The 17,594-nt window shown below is 35.9% G+C and overlaps 2 protein-coding genes and 1 pseudogene across 2 annotated transcripts; all 3 read left to right on the forward strand.

The window, feature by feature from the left end:
- The first annotated feature begins 3,072 nt into the window (after positions 1-3,072).
- LOC149155317 (uncharacterized) lies at positions 3,073-5,872 on the forward strand. Its single transcript, XM_089445309.1, has 2 exons — positions 3,073-3,434; positions 4,791-5,872. The coding sequence occupies exons 1-2, from the start codon at positions 3,384-3,386 to the stop codon at positions 5,820-5,822; spliced, it is 1,083 nt and encodes a 360-aa protein (XP_089301435.1). The 5' UTR covers positions 3,073-3,383; the 3' UTR covers positions 5,823-5,872.
- A 121-nt stretch (positions 5,873-5,993) lies between these two features.
- Positions 5,994-12,358, forward strand: LOC149155318 (receptor protein kinase TMK1 pseudogene; annotated as a pseudogene).
- Positions 12,359-12,448: 90 nt separating this feature from the next.
- LOC149155319 (DNA replication licensing factor MCM5-like) lies at positions 12,449-14,116 on the forward strand. Its single transcript, XM_089441241.1, has 3 exons — positions 12,449-12,603; positions 12,765-12,866; positions 13,205-14,116. Exons 1-3 carry the CDS (start codon positions 12,535-12,537, stop codon positions 13,286-13,288), a joined length of 255 nt encoding a protein of 84 aa, XP_089297367.1. The 5' UTR covers positions 12,449-12,534; the 3' UTR covers positions 13,289-14,116.
- Positions 14,117-17,594: the final 3,478 nt, after the last annotated feature.

Consider the following 17,594-nt stretch of genomic DNA (forward strand, 5'->3'; position numbering starts at 1 on the left):
TGGTTGAGTATTTGATTATTTTACATTACTAAGCTATTACTTTATATATTTAAAAAGGAAGTATATAAAATCTTTTGTTAGTCTTTAATAAAAAAACTGCTCATAAATGGCATTGATGAGCATTCAATAAAAACTGCCCCTAAGAGGCATTATTTTGCCCGGAATAGATTCCACAGGTAAACAGTGTTGGATTGTGAAATAATTAATTAAGCATAATGTGACAAGAAGGCATGGTTGAGCACTATGATGGAGGTGTTCACACATTGTACAATTGGGCACCATGACAAGTTTGTGTTAGAAGATGACTAGTATGAGAGTGTGCCTTGGCACATCACAGATTGTACAATTGGGCAACATGACAAGTTTGTGTTAGAGGATGACAAGTATGTGAGTGTGCCTTTGGCACTTTGTGGCATGCTATTTTTTATTTCACTATTAATATTACATTGCAGCTTTCATGGAATGTGTTTATAAGGTGAAAGTGGATTTTAGTGTTTTGCTTTCATGGAATGTGCGTGAAAGTGGATGGTAGTGTTTTGTAAGTTGTTTTTAATAAGACATTTATATTATTTTTTAAGATAATTTCATAAAATATATTATTTTTTTGAATAATTTCATAAATTATATTATTTTTTAGTATAAGAAAAAAATTAAATAGTATTAACATATTATAATTTATAAAAAAATAATATGTTTTCAAATATACTATAAATTTGATATATTATTTTTCTAAATAAAAACATGGTTCTAGAAAATGCCTTAACCACTGGTGCCAAACATTAAACATGAAAGCATTTGAAGTCACTATTTAATGAAGACATAGTTGTGAGCACTCATGGAGATTTGAAAGCTACATTGGCTCCTTTAGTTGAAGGGAGAGAGTTAAGTTTCTTTCTATTACATAAAGTGGAGCATGGAGAAAGCTAAGGCATTATTTAGAAAGTTATTTATATTTGGATATAAGATTGATAAGGTACTTTATATTTGGATAGAAGATTGATAAGGTACTAACGTTGTGACAGGGTGGGTTGTAAGTTGAGCAGTGTTTGTGTTTGAGCAAGTTGAGAGTGTAAATTAAAGAAGAAACAAAGAAGATAGATTACATAAATGATTTAATAATTAGGGAGAAGTTGACTTTTATTTATTTATTTTAGTTCAATCATATAAATTCAATGGTTGGTAAATGTTACTGACATCAAAACATTTACTTATGATACATCTCAAGTTGCTAAAGTTAAAACAATTCATAAAAATAATTAAATTACAAATTTATTATTATTATTATTATTAAAAATAATAAAAAATAATTAATATAAAAGTTAAAAATATATACATTAAAAAATGTAATAAATTATTTGAACTATAGAGATCCATACATATTTGTCCATGAAGATTTAATTTTAATTTATAAATAGGCTTTGTTACAATACCATGGGCCAAAACAATGGCTTATCAATACCACATGCAAAAAACCAAAGCTCATTTCATATGACACTTGTTCATATGATATTTTTTTGATCCATTAATTTAATTAGAAGAGAAAGAAAGACATCACTATTTTGGAAAATGTCATCTTTTAATTTGTGAATAACATTAAAAATATTCTAAAATATTTTAGTGAAATTCCTATCATCTACCTAATAATTATTAATAATTAAATTAAAATTTTGGAGTCTTATTCCAAAAGATATAAACCAGTTAAATAATATAAATAATATGGTGATAGTATAATGGTGATTTGCAAATTTACTAATGTAAAACTCATTTTGTAACATTTATCTAATAAAAAAAATTGAGTTAGCTAAGGCACTTCTTATATTTATTTTATATTGTGATTTAATTTTGCAGCAATTTAAGGAGGTGATGTTTTGACTTTTTCCTTCTGGGTTTTTTATGGTTTAAAACTAGTTAAAATTAGGTAAATTATGTTTTTGAATTATCAAATCTATAGTGTTAACCATACGTTATTGATTATACATTTTGATTTTTTAAGATGGTGAAGTTATTTATATATTTAAAAACTGTTTTTTAAAACAATATAAAAACTTCTTATAATTCATTTGTCAAAACAGTAGTGGGACAAGCATAACACTATTTTGAATTACTCACTAGTGATCCGTATAGGGATAAGCTTTCACCAAATCTTAGGCTATTAACCTATTTCCTTAAATCCAAAAACACAAACTCTTAACCAACAAAAATAATGTTAGGACATACTCCAAACCCAAAAAATACAATTTAAATAAAAAAATAACTACAACTCATTTTGCTAAATTCTTAATAAATAAAAAATCCATTAAACTAAACCTTTAATTTTGATAAAATATTATTAGATAATATAATTTAAAAAACAAGTAATATAATTATATTATTCAAAGTGCTTAAGAGAAAATGATGGGTTAGACTTGGTTGTATAACTTCTAATGATATTCAAGGGGCATTTTGAGTTGGGACCAGTGAACATAGTTGTACACCAAGTGCAAACGTTGCAAGGTGACCAAGTCATGAATCACTGCTAGGCAAATGTCATAGTGTCAAAGATGCTCAATCTAAATATTTTGAGCATGCTTTCAAACAGTGTATATATCTATATAATATATATACCTCAGATTTCTCCACACCATTAATATATATCAGTATATACATATATTATATTATATTGTATTGTATTGTGTATATATCCAATCAAAGGAAACCCTCCAATGTGGTTATTCTCTTCCGTGCCCGTCCTAAGCCTGACACGGAGCTAATAAAAAAGGAAAGAAGGAATCCCGACCGCTCGCATCTGATGATGACAAGAAGGGCCCGCCGGGGCGGCGAAGCCCACTGGCTTCCACCGACCCTGCCAACACCGGCCTGCGCGCACTTTCTCTCTCTGAAAATCCACACGACATCTCACAGTCGAGACCGATAGATTTTTAACGGTCCGTTTTGTTTCCCGGCAACGTAATTCGGTTAAGGGAATATGAGCCGCAATAGTTTTGAATTAACAAATGCCATCAACATTATTCTTGTGGGTCTGTCATGTATCTCCGTTCCGTGGAGGTCTACCTCTTATTTCCGCTATAAATACTTCAAGCCTTTATCGCACGAGACATTGTCTGTTTTCTCTGCTGCTTCTTCTTCTTCTGATCTGATTCGCATATCCAGTTTGCTTTAATTCATTCCTCCTGCAATTTTTTTGCCTTCGGCTTCGGTTTTACAGCAACCTCTGTGACCCTCAAATGAGAGATTCTTACAACTCTGAGAAAAGAAGACACGGCAATCTTTTATTGATATACATGTGTCTGCTGATTAACGCCAGAACGTGACCTGTGAAGAATTGGGGGCAGATCTAGAGATCAGTGGTTGGAAATTATTTAGGGTGTCTTTTCACTAGCAAAATGGTGCTCAGTTCTGTTGAAGTTTGCATGGATCCCTCCGACTGGACCCAGGTAAGGTCTTTCTTTAAAGATTGGATTAAGCTGATTGCACTTGAATTCTCCTTTAGTTGTTGTTGAAGCCACAAGATTCATGTTCACGGTCTAAAGATTCTGAATACAGCCACCATTTTCCACAGATCATTTCATGTAACCAAAGATTCTGATTTCACAGCATCTTCCCTCATTTCTAGCTGTTAACAATTCTCATCAGATTCTTTGATGTGGCCTAAGGTTTTATAGCACCCTCCCTCACTCAGCTGCAACAAATCCTATCATGTCAGCAAAGATTTCTTGGCATCCTCCTTCACTCATCCTCCCTCACTCAGTCAGGTGTTAACTTGCCAGTTTAAGTGTCATGCCTGGGTTTATGAGCAAAGGCTTCATAGCATCTTCCCTCTCTTAAGCATTAAATTCCCAATTTATGTGTTAAGCTGGACTTTTGGCTTGTGATGGTTGGTGTTTGAAGCTATCTTATACAAGATAATATGAACAGTTGCAGCTATATTATTCTTGTGTTTGATCTGTGAAGTCTTAAACCAGTATATTTTTCTCATCGGTGAGGACTTTGCTTCTAAACAGTATATTTCTTACTGAAATGCTGGAAAAGATCTCAAGAAAAGACATGCCTGCTAGTGTTGAAATTTTGTGAGTACAGCAGGTTGAATTTTTCTAGTTTTTAGAGAGGAAACCAGAGATTTTATTTAGTAAAAGAGAAGAAAACAAAAGATTTTATAAAAGTAGGAGCTATTCCTAATCATTTAATAAGAATATTGTAATTATTGGATAACTAAAACCAGGGTTTATACATATACTACTAGACTAAACGTTATAGCTCAGGGTGACAGTAGATATCACAAACCTTCAGATTCCTGAGATTGTGGCCTTCTTTATGTTCAACTTAGATTATTTTTAGAAGTGAGCTTGTTTTAGTGGTTTATGATAGATTCTCTCACTATTTAGATGTATACAATTTGATTGCAGAATTCTTTTTAGATGCTCTTATGTAGAGAGAACAAGGTGTTTTAATCTCTGAAGATGCAATTGATTTTGTAAAATGGTAAGAATTTAAATACAAATTGGTTTAATATTCAACTCAGATAATTACATGACACCACCTAAATAATGGAAAGTCAAGTAAACAGACATATTATTCCCACACATATTCAACAATATTCATGACTGGAGAGGTGCTAGATGGTATAGAGTCCCTACTTATTATTTGTTTTTTTGGGCCCTAGAAGATCCTGATGGATCTATGATGTTTCATACTTTCAGGTTTGTTTTGTCTACAGCTCAAATGAATTAGTGCTTGGGTTTTGATATATTATCTAATCTGATACAAGTCTTTGTCCTGGCAAATTTTTGCAGAGTTTCTTGCAAAACAGTGCACTAAAGCTTCCAGAGGACCTCATGCCATGCCCAAGGGCACCACCTATGATGGAACGGAGAATCAAACCACAGACTGAACAGGCCTTGAAATGCCCCAGATGTGATTCTACAAACACAAAATTCTGTTACTATAACAACTACAATCTTTCACAACCTCGCCATTTCTGCAAGACCTGCAGGCGATACTGGACCAAAGGAGGTGCCTTACGTAACGTTCCTGTTGGTGGGGGTTGCAGAAAGAATAAACGAGCCAAGCGAGCAGTAGACCATCCTGTCTCTGCTCAGAATGAAGCATCCACCTCTGCAGCCCCAGGCATCGAAGTACCTGACCGTTCTCCCTTTGAGCCACCATCTTCAAAATCCATTTACTATGGGGGAGAAAACATGAACTTAACCGGTCTCCCCTTTAGCAGAATTCAGCAGGACCGGGCTGCATTGGCCCACTGCAACTCTTCTTCCTTTCTAGGAATGTCATGTGGCACCCAATCGGCCTCTCTGGAACCACACCTTTCGGCTTTAAATACATTTAATTCATTCAAGTCTAACAATCCTGGTCTGGATTTTCCTAGCTTAAGCACAGACCAGAATTCACTGTTTGAGACCAACCAGCCACAACTGTCAAGAGCAATGGCATCTGCCCTTTTTTCTATGCCAATGGCTCCTGGACTGGATGACCCAGCTGACTTCCAGTGGAAATTGCAGCAGCAGCAGCAACAGCAGCAGAAGCTGTCTTTTCCCTTTGGAGATGGACAGATAGAGAATGGTCCAGGAAGTGAAGGACATGACTTTCTAACTTATGAAGATTCCTCTAAGGATGATCAGAAGCCTGAAGTGGTCACAAAGTTACCATCTTCATCAGTAAAGGTAGAGGAGGATCAAAATGCATTGGCAACAGATTGGCAGGTACCTGCATCAGAGCCACTTTTTGCTGGAGATTCAAACAGTTACTGGAATGGAGGATCATGGCCAGATATTACAAGTTATGGATTATCTGTATGCCCACTGATATAGAAGAAAAGGTGTTGTTTGATATCAATTTACAGAAAAGAGATCACTTCCAAGTCCCCTCCAAGTCTGTAGAGTATTCTATTTAGTTTTACAGTATACACATATATAATTGTTTTAGGTAGACGATAATTTCAGGATAGTTGTAGGTATTTCTTCTTTTATGGGGTTTTCGGAATGGCTGTTTGCAGCAGAGTTGAGCAGCATATGTCACCTCTGTCGGTTTATTGGAGACGGTGCAGTGCCATTCCTGCTCTATTACCTGCTGCTGGAGCAGCAGTTTGTTGTTTCAGAGTCGGTGCATGACAATCTGACTATAATCAGCTAAATGCTTGAAGGGATAAAGAATATTTTGAAGCTTCTTTTTTGTTTGGCTTCAAAAGTTCACAAAAGGGAAAGCTTGTGCTGCCTTGCCAATTATTTTTGCATGGACCAGTACAGAACATAGACATTGACAGCTTATTATTGGAAGGACGGTTTTCTGCAAACTATGTATAGCTGTGGTGATTGAGATTGTGAGCTGAGGCAAACTTGACCTACCTTGGTTTTGATCTTATCCATGGGATTTCATTTTCACCACTGCAGTTTCAGTTCTGTAAATATACAGCATACACTGTTGATGCTGACACGTTGGCCCACGTTGTTTGTTTCTTTATTTTAGGTGGGAGGTGGGAAGGGGAATGGAAGAGTAGCTTCCACAGCCGTATGTGATTGGATTTGAGATTTATACTTATGTGAATGGCTGCAGGAGCATTATAGTCCTATAAATAAGCTCCATTTCTGTGGAGTGCTGAGCAGAAACATGAAGGTTTCTGCAATAAAACCTAAGTAACTCTATATAATATTGTGTGCAAGTAACAAGTTTTAAAGTAGATTGTGTGAGTAACATGTCCTTTGTGTGACAGTGTATGTACTACTTATATTTTGAAAATAAAACATGAAAAAATAAAGTTGGTATTTGTTACCATCCTCCTTCTCAGAAGTTGTGGAATGATACTTTGTGTCTTCAATTGTTTTTTCCATCTGTACATTCCTTTAAAGTATATTATACTTGAAAAATCTTCATGATTTTGAATCTACTGAAGCTGCAAAGAAAAATATTGGGAATCCGTATCACATTCTGGTAAAAATAATAATTCTTATTCTAATAGTGGATCATATTCTGGTATAAATAATCATTCTTATTCTAATAGTGGATCATTCCAGGTATTATGATTTTCTGTCATCAGTATTAGAAATGAATTTTCTATATAAAGGAGAAGGAGAAGCATGCTTTTGAGCAAATATTCTCGAGTCAAAATTCCACCAAGTGTGTATCAATATACTCATTGGTCTATAAACATTCATTGGTGCAGTTAGTTGTAAGTAGTACCCCATGACAGTGGAGGACAACTGACAAACACCAGGAGCATTTTTTACTCAAAAGTATACTTCAATGAGTCAGAAATGCATGTGCCTGCAGATCCAATCGGTGGTCCGAGGAACCACAATAATATGATAGCATATTATATTCTTTAGTGGCTTAAACCCTTCATATGAATATGGCAGCTCAGTTCTACCTTCTGCAAAATCCACTTTGTAGGTTGGCTCTGGATTGGATTCAGAAGACTGCACACCAAATTTCCTGACAAACTAAGTTGGCTCTGGATTGGATTCAGAAGACTGCACACCAAATTTCCTGACAAACTTTTAGATGGCCCATCAATTCAGAAGCTGTACACCAAATGGTCTGCAAACTTTTCGATGGGCCACCAGGTCATTTTTCTTGAAATCTCTAGAAACCACGTTGCGTTTGCCATGTATGTTAAGTTAAGAAACTCAAATGGGCTGGGCTATCGTTCTCAGCTGCTAAATTTCCTGTTACTTAACGATAAGGAATGTATAATATTGAATTTATCTTCGTAGATACAACCGTTCTTGGAAATGTTACAAAAACAGGCTTGTAGGTCACTGTGCAATACGGTCCATCTTCAAATCAATTCATATAGGAATGGAATGGATCCGGAATCTATTACAACACAGTCTCTCAACAAAATTTGAAAAGAAAGAAAAGATTTTGGATTTCTAAATTTAGACGTTTTAGCTGAAAATAAATCCACTTTCGGTTGAATGCTTATGTCCCTGGTTCTTCTATATCACGTAGATCCAACTTTATCACTAAATCTGTTCGAGCCTTTCAGGGAATGGAAGTGCGACAGCTCGATATTTTCTGTTGCATTAGAAAATAATGTGATCGCTAATCAAATACCTCACGCCATTTATAAATAGAAAATAATTGTCCTATTATGTTGTCAGCCTGGGACATAATATCTACTAAGGGAATCTTATTCTGGGTGGTTGATGTGTGGATATTCATAACCCTTTTTCTCAGCAAGGTGATTAAAAGATTATTAAATCTAACTTCACCAGGAAGCACTTTTACTGCACATTGACTAAATTATAAAATAAATAAATATGTACAAAGAATGTATAGTGGATTAGTAAGAAAACTATCATAGTTTGGTGAGAATTTACTTTCAAAAACGCGTAAGAATATTTTATAATATAAAATATATTTATAACTAATTATTTGAAAAAAAGAGGATGGTTATAGCTATCTAACTATCATGGATTGTTGGTCAATGTTCCTTGTTCACTGATCTAATAGACTACATGTTTACTACAATCAAACATGCCAAACATATATGTAATCCAAACCCATAAGTATGAACGTGACAATGACAATATAATTTACTTAATAAATTTATCACAGAGTTTTATAAGATGTTGAAAAATATTTTTGATTTTACTTTTATTCAAAAATATTTTTGATTTTACTTTTATTTTTCAAAATTTATTTGAATAAATATATTTTTTATTTAAAATATAATATTAATATTAAATATTATAAATATTTATTTTTCTAATATTTTTGATATATTTTTTATTTATATAAATTTTATAACATATTAATTATAATATATTATAATTTACTTATTTTTATTACTTTTTCTCACTTTTTCACTTTCATTTCTCTACATTAAATTTTTTAATATTATAAATATTTATTGTTCTAATATTTTTTGATATATTTTTTATTCATATAAATTTTATAATATATTATAATTTACTTATTTTTATTACTTTTTCTCACTTTTTCACTTTCTTTTCTCTACATTAAATTTTTTATATTTATTGGTAAGTTAATGTACATCGTACTATCTATAAATAAATTACCTCTCCCCTTAATTAACTAAGTGATATCTTCACTAAATAAATTTCATACATCTCAAAATAATCTATATCAATATTTACTTAAATAATCTTTTCACATTTTAATACCAAATGATATATCTAAAGTGAGTAAGTTTAAAGTCCTTTGTATAAATGAATGTGATAGGGTATTACCATATGATATATCTAAACTTTTGAGTGATTTTAAAGGTAGTACCTACTAACTACAACCTCTATGAAGATATACAAGTTCTATTTTTACAATATCTTTGTTAGTTTCAAATAATTTTGATAATGTATAATTTGTAAATCTTCAAAAATTTCAATTTTATACAAATTTTTCAAAATATATTTATAAAGTTTTTTGATAGCAAAAGTTTGAAAAGAAAATGTTATTAGTGAATAAGCCTTGGTGTTCCTTACTTAACAACTAAATGTGGTAGAAAATGTTATCAAATTTGAAGGATTAGATGCAAAATATGTGGCATTTATCTCTTGTTTCGACATTTGTATAATACCCCATTTTGACTTAGCTAGTTAAACTTCATTACAACTTATTTTGTGTTTATTTGCTATTTTTCCTGGAACTATGTTAAAATTATTGGAATTTATTATATGAACATGTGGACCACATATATGCACAAGTTATGTATAAATTAATGTGTATGTTATGAATAATTATTTTTTAATTTGTTATTTATGTAACACTCCAATTTTGATAACTAGATTAGAAATGTTTAAATGTTTATAGGATGAAAGATTAAGAGTTGAATGAGAATGCAAATGTGTAAATTATATATTGAATAATTAAGCAATGCATAACTAGCTTCTAATGGAGAAAGAGAAAAAACAAATGAGGGCTTCCACAATAGAGGAATGAAAGGGGGCTTAGGGTTTCAAAAGAGAGTCAAAGTAAAAAAATATTAATTTGATTCTAAGCCCAAGTCCGTATTTGATATTATCCTAATTTATATCAACCTTGGAATTAATTTCCAAGTGAATTACACACACTTTTTAGGAAGATACATGGCTTGATGGGGACATGTAAATATAACCCTTCACTTTTGGTTGTTGGCAGGGAATTTTTCCATTCATTCTTCCCTTGAGGTTGTGAGGAACACCTATGCCACACTATGACTTGTATTAGTAGGAATATGGATATTATGACTGAATTATGCCATGTGCATGAGAAATGATTGTGATTGAGAAAAATCCATTACAACTAAGAATTATTGGTGTCCCTATCATAGAGATTTCATGGTGAACCTATACTAGAACCTTGGAGGGAAGTGTAACGACCTAAGGGACTGCATGGAAGAGAAGAGAATATCATTCCTTGGGTAATGAGGGTTGAAGGGAAGGAAAGCTAGTGGATTGGAATTGTTATGAGAGTTTGCAACTTATGAATTATGGGGAAAAATGGGTTTTGTGAGAGGATTAAAGCCAACCATGGGCTAAATTGTCCTTGTGGAATCATAGTCTCAACTCAAGGTTGGCCCTATTGGAGAAATAATACACACACTAGAGAGCCTATAGTTGGGTGGAAAACCATTTATCTATATCTAGTTTGTGAATTATTCCCATAAAGATAAATGTTTATGGTTCATTGCAATTATGTTGAATTTTGTCTATTTTGAATGCTATCATGTTTGCATGTATAAGTTTGCATTTATAATTATGAATTATTTAATTATGTTTAGATAAGCATGCATTTTCATGATTACATTAGTAATTAATTAATAGTATGAAAGAGAGGATCATGGTATCAAAACAAGAAGAGAAATTGATGTGGATGGTTACCAAAATTGAAGTGGTAGTCTAGAATTAGACTAATGGTTCACTTAAAAACCAATCAGTTGCGCGTTAATAAGATTATATATGTGTATTTCCTCCCGAGGGTCCCGCTAAGCTGACCAATCACCATTGGTCCCACTTTGACTTCTTACTCCCTGAGCACTTCAATCTCCATCGTTGATATGACTTCTTTAGATCCAACGAATATCGCATTATATCACGCGCTAACTAGCCCAGATGATCTCCACTGTCGATCTGTCTCGTTTGATCCAACGGTTATCGCACAATCTTGCATGAATTCTTGCACGACTGATATCAGGTTGAGAATGCATGAGAAAAGTGGTTTTCCCATGCTACGTATCACCAGCTTAGGTTAATCGCACAATTTGGAAAAATACCATTTACCATTTACTTTCCACACGATATACCACTTACTATTTTTTGAATACTATCCACGTGCTTAATACAGAATCTTTAACAAATGTTCCTAATAAGATTTAGTGCCTAATCTCAGTATTAACCCTTAATGCTATTTAGTTGTAATTATAAATGAAACACATAAATGGGAAATAATACCCGATTAGGGTACAGAATGTCGATACACAGATTCAAGAGAAGATATGCACCAGGAATAACATGCAACACCAAACTTAATCAATTATTCAATAACATAGAAATTACTAAGTCTTGGCCCTCTCGGCTAGATTACAACAATTTGTCTGACCTCTGTTTCACTCGCAAACCCTATCTTTTTCTCAATTTCTTGCTTACTCCCTCTCCTATTCCATTCCCCTTTATCATTACATTTTTTTCCATTTCTTTTATGGATCGAATCCTATCCTAACAACATTGACAAATCAATCTCTATTTTTACGCCGTAAGGCGTTCCCCTCTGAAATCAACTTTTCTCTCTACCTACGTGTCATTATTGTGCACCATTAGATGATATGTTAGATGATTGAGCCATCTTGATTCGTTGGATCAGCTGCAACTCCTTAACTGCTTGAGCAGCGCATCGGCTTCGTCTCCTTGGGTACTGTATCGACAGCGGGGAGAAGATGCTGGTGTACGAGTATATGCCCCAGGGGCCGCTGAGTCTGCATCTGTTTGAATGGGCGGCGGCCGGGCTGAGGCCGCTAGAATGGAAACAGAGGCTTAGCTTTGCCCTCGATGTTGCCCGCGGAGTTGAGTACCTGCACAGCCTTGCACGGACGAGCTTCATTCACAGAGATCTGAAACCCTCTAATATCCTTCTGGGTGACGACATGAGGGCCAAGGTCTATAACTATGTTAGGATTAGACAGGTACTCTCATTTGTTTGTGGGTCGTTTTTCTGGATGGGAAATATGAGTTTTCCAAAAAAAATACTTTCAATCGGTTTTTGATTGTGGAATCATCGGTATTATGTCTGGAATTTTCAGCAAATGCGCCAACAAGCTCATGAAAGTGGAGATTCTCCTGCCATACCTATAACAGTGAGGCAGTTAGAAGCTATTATTCGATTAAGCGAGTCCATTGCAAAGATGCAAGTGTGAGTAGTCCCAGCATTATTTTGTAATTTTTCAATGTATGCATTATTGTTAATCAAAGTCAATCGATTTCCTTAGTCAGATTGCATCTGAAAAATTGAAAATATTGTTTTTAATGCAGGTCAACTGTAGCAACAGAGGAACATGTCACAGAAGCTTTGAGGCTTTTCAATGTTTCTACTATGGATGCTGCACGCTCTGGCATTGCTGAACAAATAAGTTTGACACCAGAAATGAGAAGTGAAATTCAGGTACGCGTCTCATCTAATCTAGCAAGTAAGAACAGCAATATTTGTGGATTCTTTCTTCAAACCAAAAGCCTGCTATGCTTGCGAACTATGTCATGGTCTTTGATTTGCAACAATAAAGAAAATTGATGGTTGCTCATGCTAGTGCCACATGCTTGTAACAGCAAGTTGAGACACAGATAAAGAGACGGATGGGAATCGGCATCAACGTATCTGAGAGGCGTCTGATTGATGATATGGTCAGAATGGGGTTGAATGAATCAACTGTAAGAATTACAACACTCATTATATTGCTGAGTTTCGGCAGTGACTATTTTATTATTATAATTTTCCAATGTCAGTACATGTTACTTCTATAATTAGTTTTGTTAGCTAGCTCAATATTGGAGTTATATTGCTTACCCGTAGATCATTTTATGGGTAGTTTGCGCAACAGGAAATGTATATCACGGGGAGAAATGGCTTTCGTCACCTATAGAACCTTGCTAATGATGTTGTTTACAGCCTCTCTTAAGTAATGATATGATAGGTTGTTTACAGCTTCTATGAAGTAATGATATCATAGCCATGGTTTTCACCAAGTGGGCTGATTTGTTCATTTCAGGTTCGAAGAGCTCTCCTTATCATGCATCAAAGGGATGAAGTGGAATACAAGAGAGAAAGGCGTGTCATAGTTCGCAAAGTGTAAAGTTAAAGATGAGTGATCTGATACTGTTAGGACCCTAACAGAGGGCCGCGGCTAGGCAGTGCCAGTTTTGTGTAAAGTTTATTTTCTTCAACAGGCATCATGATATCATAGCCATGGTTTTCACCAAGTGGGCTGATTTGTTCATTTCAGGTTCGAAGAGCTCTCCTTATCATGCATCAAAGGGATGAAGTGGAATACAAGAGAGAAAGGCGTGTCATAGTTCGCAAAGTGTAAAGTTAAAGATGAGTGATCTGATACTGTTAGGACCCTAACAGAGGGCCGCGGCTAGGCAGTGCCAGTTTTGTGTAAAGTTTATTTTCTTCAACAGGCATCCTTCCAAAAGGCTTTTCTATAATGGTCTCGACACAAGAGGCAGTTTTATTATGATAAATATCGTGGTAAAGTCATGCTTACGAGGTCCCTCCTCCCAAACCAAGTCATGCTTACGAGGTCCCTCCTCCGACTCTTACAAGGGTTCCCTACATTCCAGCTCCCACAGGAAAACCCCACCCCTCTTCTCCTCCACCAGTCCACAAACTCCCCACACCTCCCAAATATGTTTACCCTGCTCCTCCTCCTCGCTATTAGACTCTGCAACTAGTCAAACAAGTATGCATTTTCACATAAGTTTTTTCTGCTACTTTCTTTCCACTGTTACATGCATTTCAATTTCTTATGGTTTGTTTTATAGGATGGATCTCAGTTCACCATTTTCTGATCACCATTTTCTGATGTTGCTCTCAGTGAATCACACAGATAGGTAGAGTATGAGAGTTTAGTTTCGAAAATCTGGTTTAATAGTTAAGTGGAGAGGTTTGGTCTTCAAGATTTCTATGGTTCAATTCTGAACAAAACTATGTACTACAGATATTCCAAGTGCTACCTCTTCAACTGAGCTAGAAAAAAATTAGAATATGACAACAACTCTTACAAGAGACTGCGAAGTGTCAATCACACATGAGTTAAGATTAGTATCTTTGTTCTTAGCAAGTTTGAGTCTATGTAATCACTTAGCTTTAAGTATTTGAATCAATGCAATTTACTGAGCAACGGTTCATATCAGAATTTGTTTTATTATTGTGCAGTTTCCTCCTCTGTCCATCTATTGGATTTTGTCATTACCAAAAAGTTGAATATAAATATGTGAGCTACCAACACTCTTGTTTGAAAAGATGAAAGTTGCGTACAAGTATATGTTTCCAATCCATTTTGAGTTTCTTATATTCTTCTGCATAGGAAGAAGAGACAATGTGTCAGCTGTTGGTTCTATGCCATTGCATCTGCTAGGTACTGGATACCTATTGCTGTTATTTATCAGAACGTTAAAGAAAATGTTCACTGTTCTGTCCTTCTGAAGTTGATCCTTCGTTTCTCTGTGACATTGCCATTTTGTTTTTGAAATTTACATGTCATTATGTGCGTTGATGCTGCGCAGAAATTTTCATATAATGTTAATCAGTCCATTAAAATATGTTGGAAAATAATAGAGACGATATAAGTCAGTCCAATAAAGACAATGCAAATATAGTTTGAAAAAGTTCATACAGGGTAAATTGTATGCAAAGCTACTCATAAAGAAAAATCAGGATCTCTTTCATGCGAAATGGATTGTTATTCTAGTAAAAGTGTTAAATATTTTTTATTCATTTCACTTATTATTCAAATTTGTTTCGAACTTGCATGTATGTATAAATTTAACTTATATGTATATATAAATTTGTTTATTAAAACGCCAATAGTGTACGAGGATACAAACAATATGATAACAAATCTCATCACTAACTCATCCCCACCTGTTTATTTCTATGCATTTTCATTCTCATTCTAGTTACGCCGTAAGGCGTTCCCTCTGAAACGAACTCCCCTCCATGCAACCGTGTCTCGACGTGGGCCGTTAAATGGATTGTTAGACGATTAAATAATCTCCAGCCATTAGATCATCAGTGAAGAACATTCTGATCAGTGAAGAGTCGCACGCCCTGAGGTCTGAAGCGACACAGGGAAATTTTATGGGTATATCGAAGTGGGTGGCGGTATTCAGACCATTTTTGGTTTGGATTCTCAGATTTTTGGAACCGAATCCCCAGTTTGCAGATTTTTTTATCTGCTTCCTGTTTTATGATTCTGGTTCTCACATTTTCGTATCTCTGTCTTCTCGTCTGATTTGGGTCAGCAGCGTTTTTTGCTGTGGGAAGAAAACTTCTGAAGATGAAGATCAAGGGTGGGTGCGGGGTTAACAGTTTTTTGAATTCATGGAAGATACTCTTATTCCTTGTAGCCTCCATTAATCCCGACATATTTAGAGTCGAAAATGGTATTGATTGTAGGAGCAGGGGTGCTGGGATTGACCTACACTTTCATGAAGACTGGATGGCCCTCAGGCCTTATTGTACTGGCACTGGTGGCATGCATTGCCTATTATGGCATGACGCTGTTGGTGTGGTCTAAGAGGGCCCTCAAAAGGCAAGGATTTCAGAAAATATAGCTTTGGAGATCTGGGCTTTGCTGTTTATGGAAGTACAGGGAAAGCCATGGTGGATTTTATGGTGGTCCTCTGCATGGAAGGAGTTTGTGTGGGTTATCGCATATTCATAGGGAATACTCTGTCTTACGTGTTTATTACGCCGTAAGGCATTCCCCTCTGAAATCAACTTTGCTCTCTGCCTACGTGTCATTACTTTGCACCATTAGATGATATGTTAGACGATTGAACCATCTTGAATCATTGGATCATGTTGAGATAGCTGAAACTCCTTAACTGCCTGAGCAGCGCATCGACTTCGTCTCCTTGGGTAATGTATCGACGGCGGGGAGAAGATGCTGGTGTACGAGTATATGCCCCAGGGGCCGCTGAGTCTGCATCTGTTTGAATGGGCGGCGGCCGGGCTGAGGCCGCTAGAATGGAAACAGAGGCTTAGCTTTGCCCTCGATGTCGCCCGCGGAGTTGAGTACCTGCACAACCTTGCACGGACGAGCTTCATTCACAGAGATCTGAAGCCCTCTAATATCCTTCTGGGCGACGACATGAGGGCCAAGGTCTCGGATTTCGAGTTGGTCAAGCTGGCCCCTGATGGAAAGTTTTCTGTTGAAACCAGGCTAGCCGGCACTTTTGGTTATCTGGCCCCTGAATACGCAGGTACGCATGGAATCACTCCATTTCATTCCATTGCCCTCGATGTCGCCCGCGGAGTTGAGTACCTGCACAGCCTTGCACAGACGAGCTTCATTCACAGAGATCTGAAGCCCTCTAATATCCTTCTGGGCGACGACATGAGGGCCAAGGTCTCGGATTTCGAGTTGGTCAAGCTGGCCCCTGATGGAAAGTTTTCTGTTGAAACCGGGCCGGCACTTTTGGTTATCTGGCCCCTGAATACGCAGGTACACATGGAATCACTCCATTTCATTCCATTGCCCTCGATGTCGCCCGTGGAGTTGAGTACCTGCACAGCCTTGCACAGACGAGCTTCATTCACAGAGATCTGAAGCTCTCTAATATTCTTCTGGGCGACGACATGAGGGCCAAGGTCTCGAATTTCGAGTTGGTCAAGCTGGCCCCTGATGGAAAGTTTTCTGTTGAAACCAGGCTGGCCGGCACTTTTGGTTATCTGGGCCCTGAATACGCAGGTAAGCATGGAATCACTCCATTTCATTCCATCAATCTAGCTTTGTTGGAATTTAGTAGCTTTGTTTTGTTTCATTCCATCAATTTAGGTTTGTTGGAATTCACTAGCTTTGATTTGTTTGAATTCATTAACTTAAGTCTCATTGAGTTGATTCGGAATGCAATGAGTTCATTCAACCAGGGAGATTCTTCAGTCTCCCTGGTTGAATGAACTCATTGCATTCCGAATCAACTCAATGAATCTTAGCAATGGTGTAACGCCTGTGTCTGATTTGTCGGAGGACTATTCGCTAACCTTTGATGGTGAAAAACCATCTTTGTCCTGCACTGTTCTTGATTCAAACTGGATATTGACTTAACTTGTTCCATATGCCTGGTGAGTTCATATAGTATTATTAGAGCACATATAAATGTAATGCACTATGATGAAAGTACTCTGTTAAGTTAATTAACCATTTTCACTGTAGCCCACCTGTTTGATTTACAGCAGCATCGTTTAGCAATGGTATTTTGATGTACAAGACTATTATTTGTAGTTTAAGGAAGAAGGACCAATGGTACTTTGATGTACAAGACCGTTTTCTGTAGTTTAAGCCTTAAGGAAGAAGGACGAATTGAAGACCGAGGATAGTAATAACCAGACTAGAAACTTGGGAGGAAATGCCTGAGAAGGGTAGTCTTCTA

The sequence above is a fragment of the Pinus tabuliformis genome, chromosome 9 (genome assembly GCF_031772625.1).
Source record: "Pinus tabuliformis cultivar Carrire ecotype Pingquan chromosome 9, CPIR1, whole genome shotgun sequence".
Taxonomy (NCBI): domain Eukaryota; kingdom Viridiplantae; phylum Streptophyta; class Pinopsida; order Pinales; family Pinaceae; genus Pinus; species Pinus tabuliformis.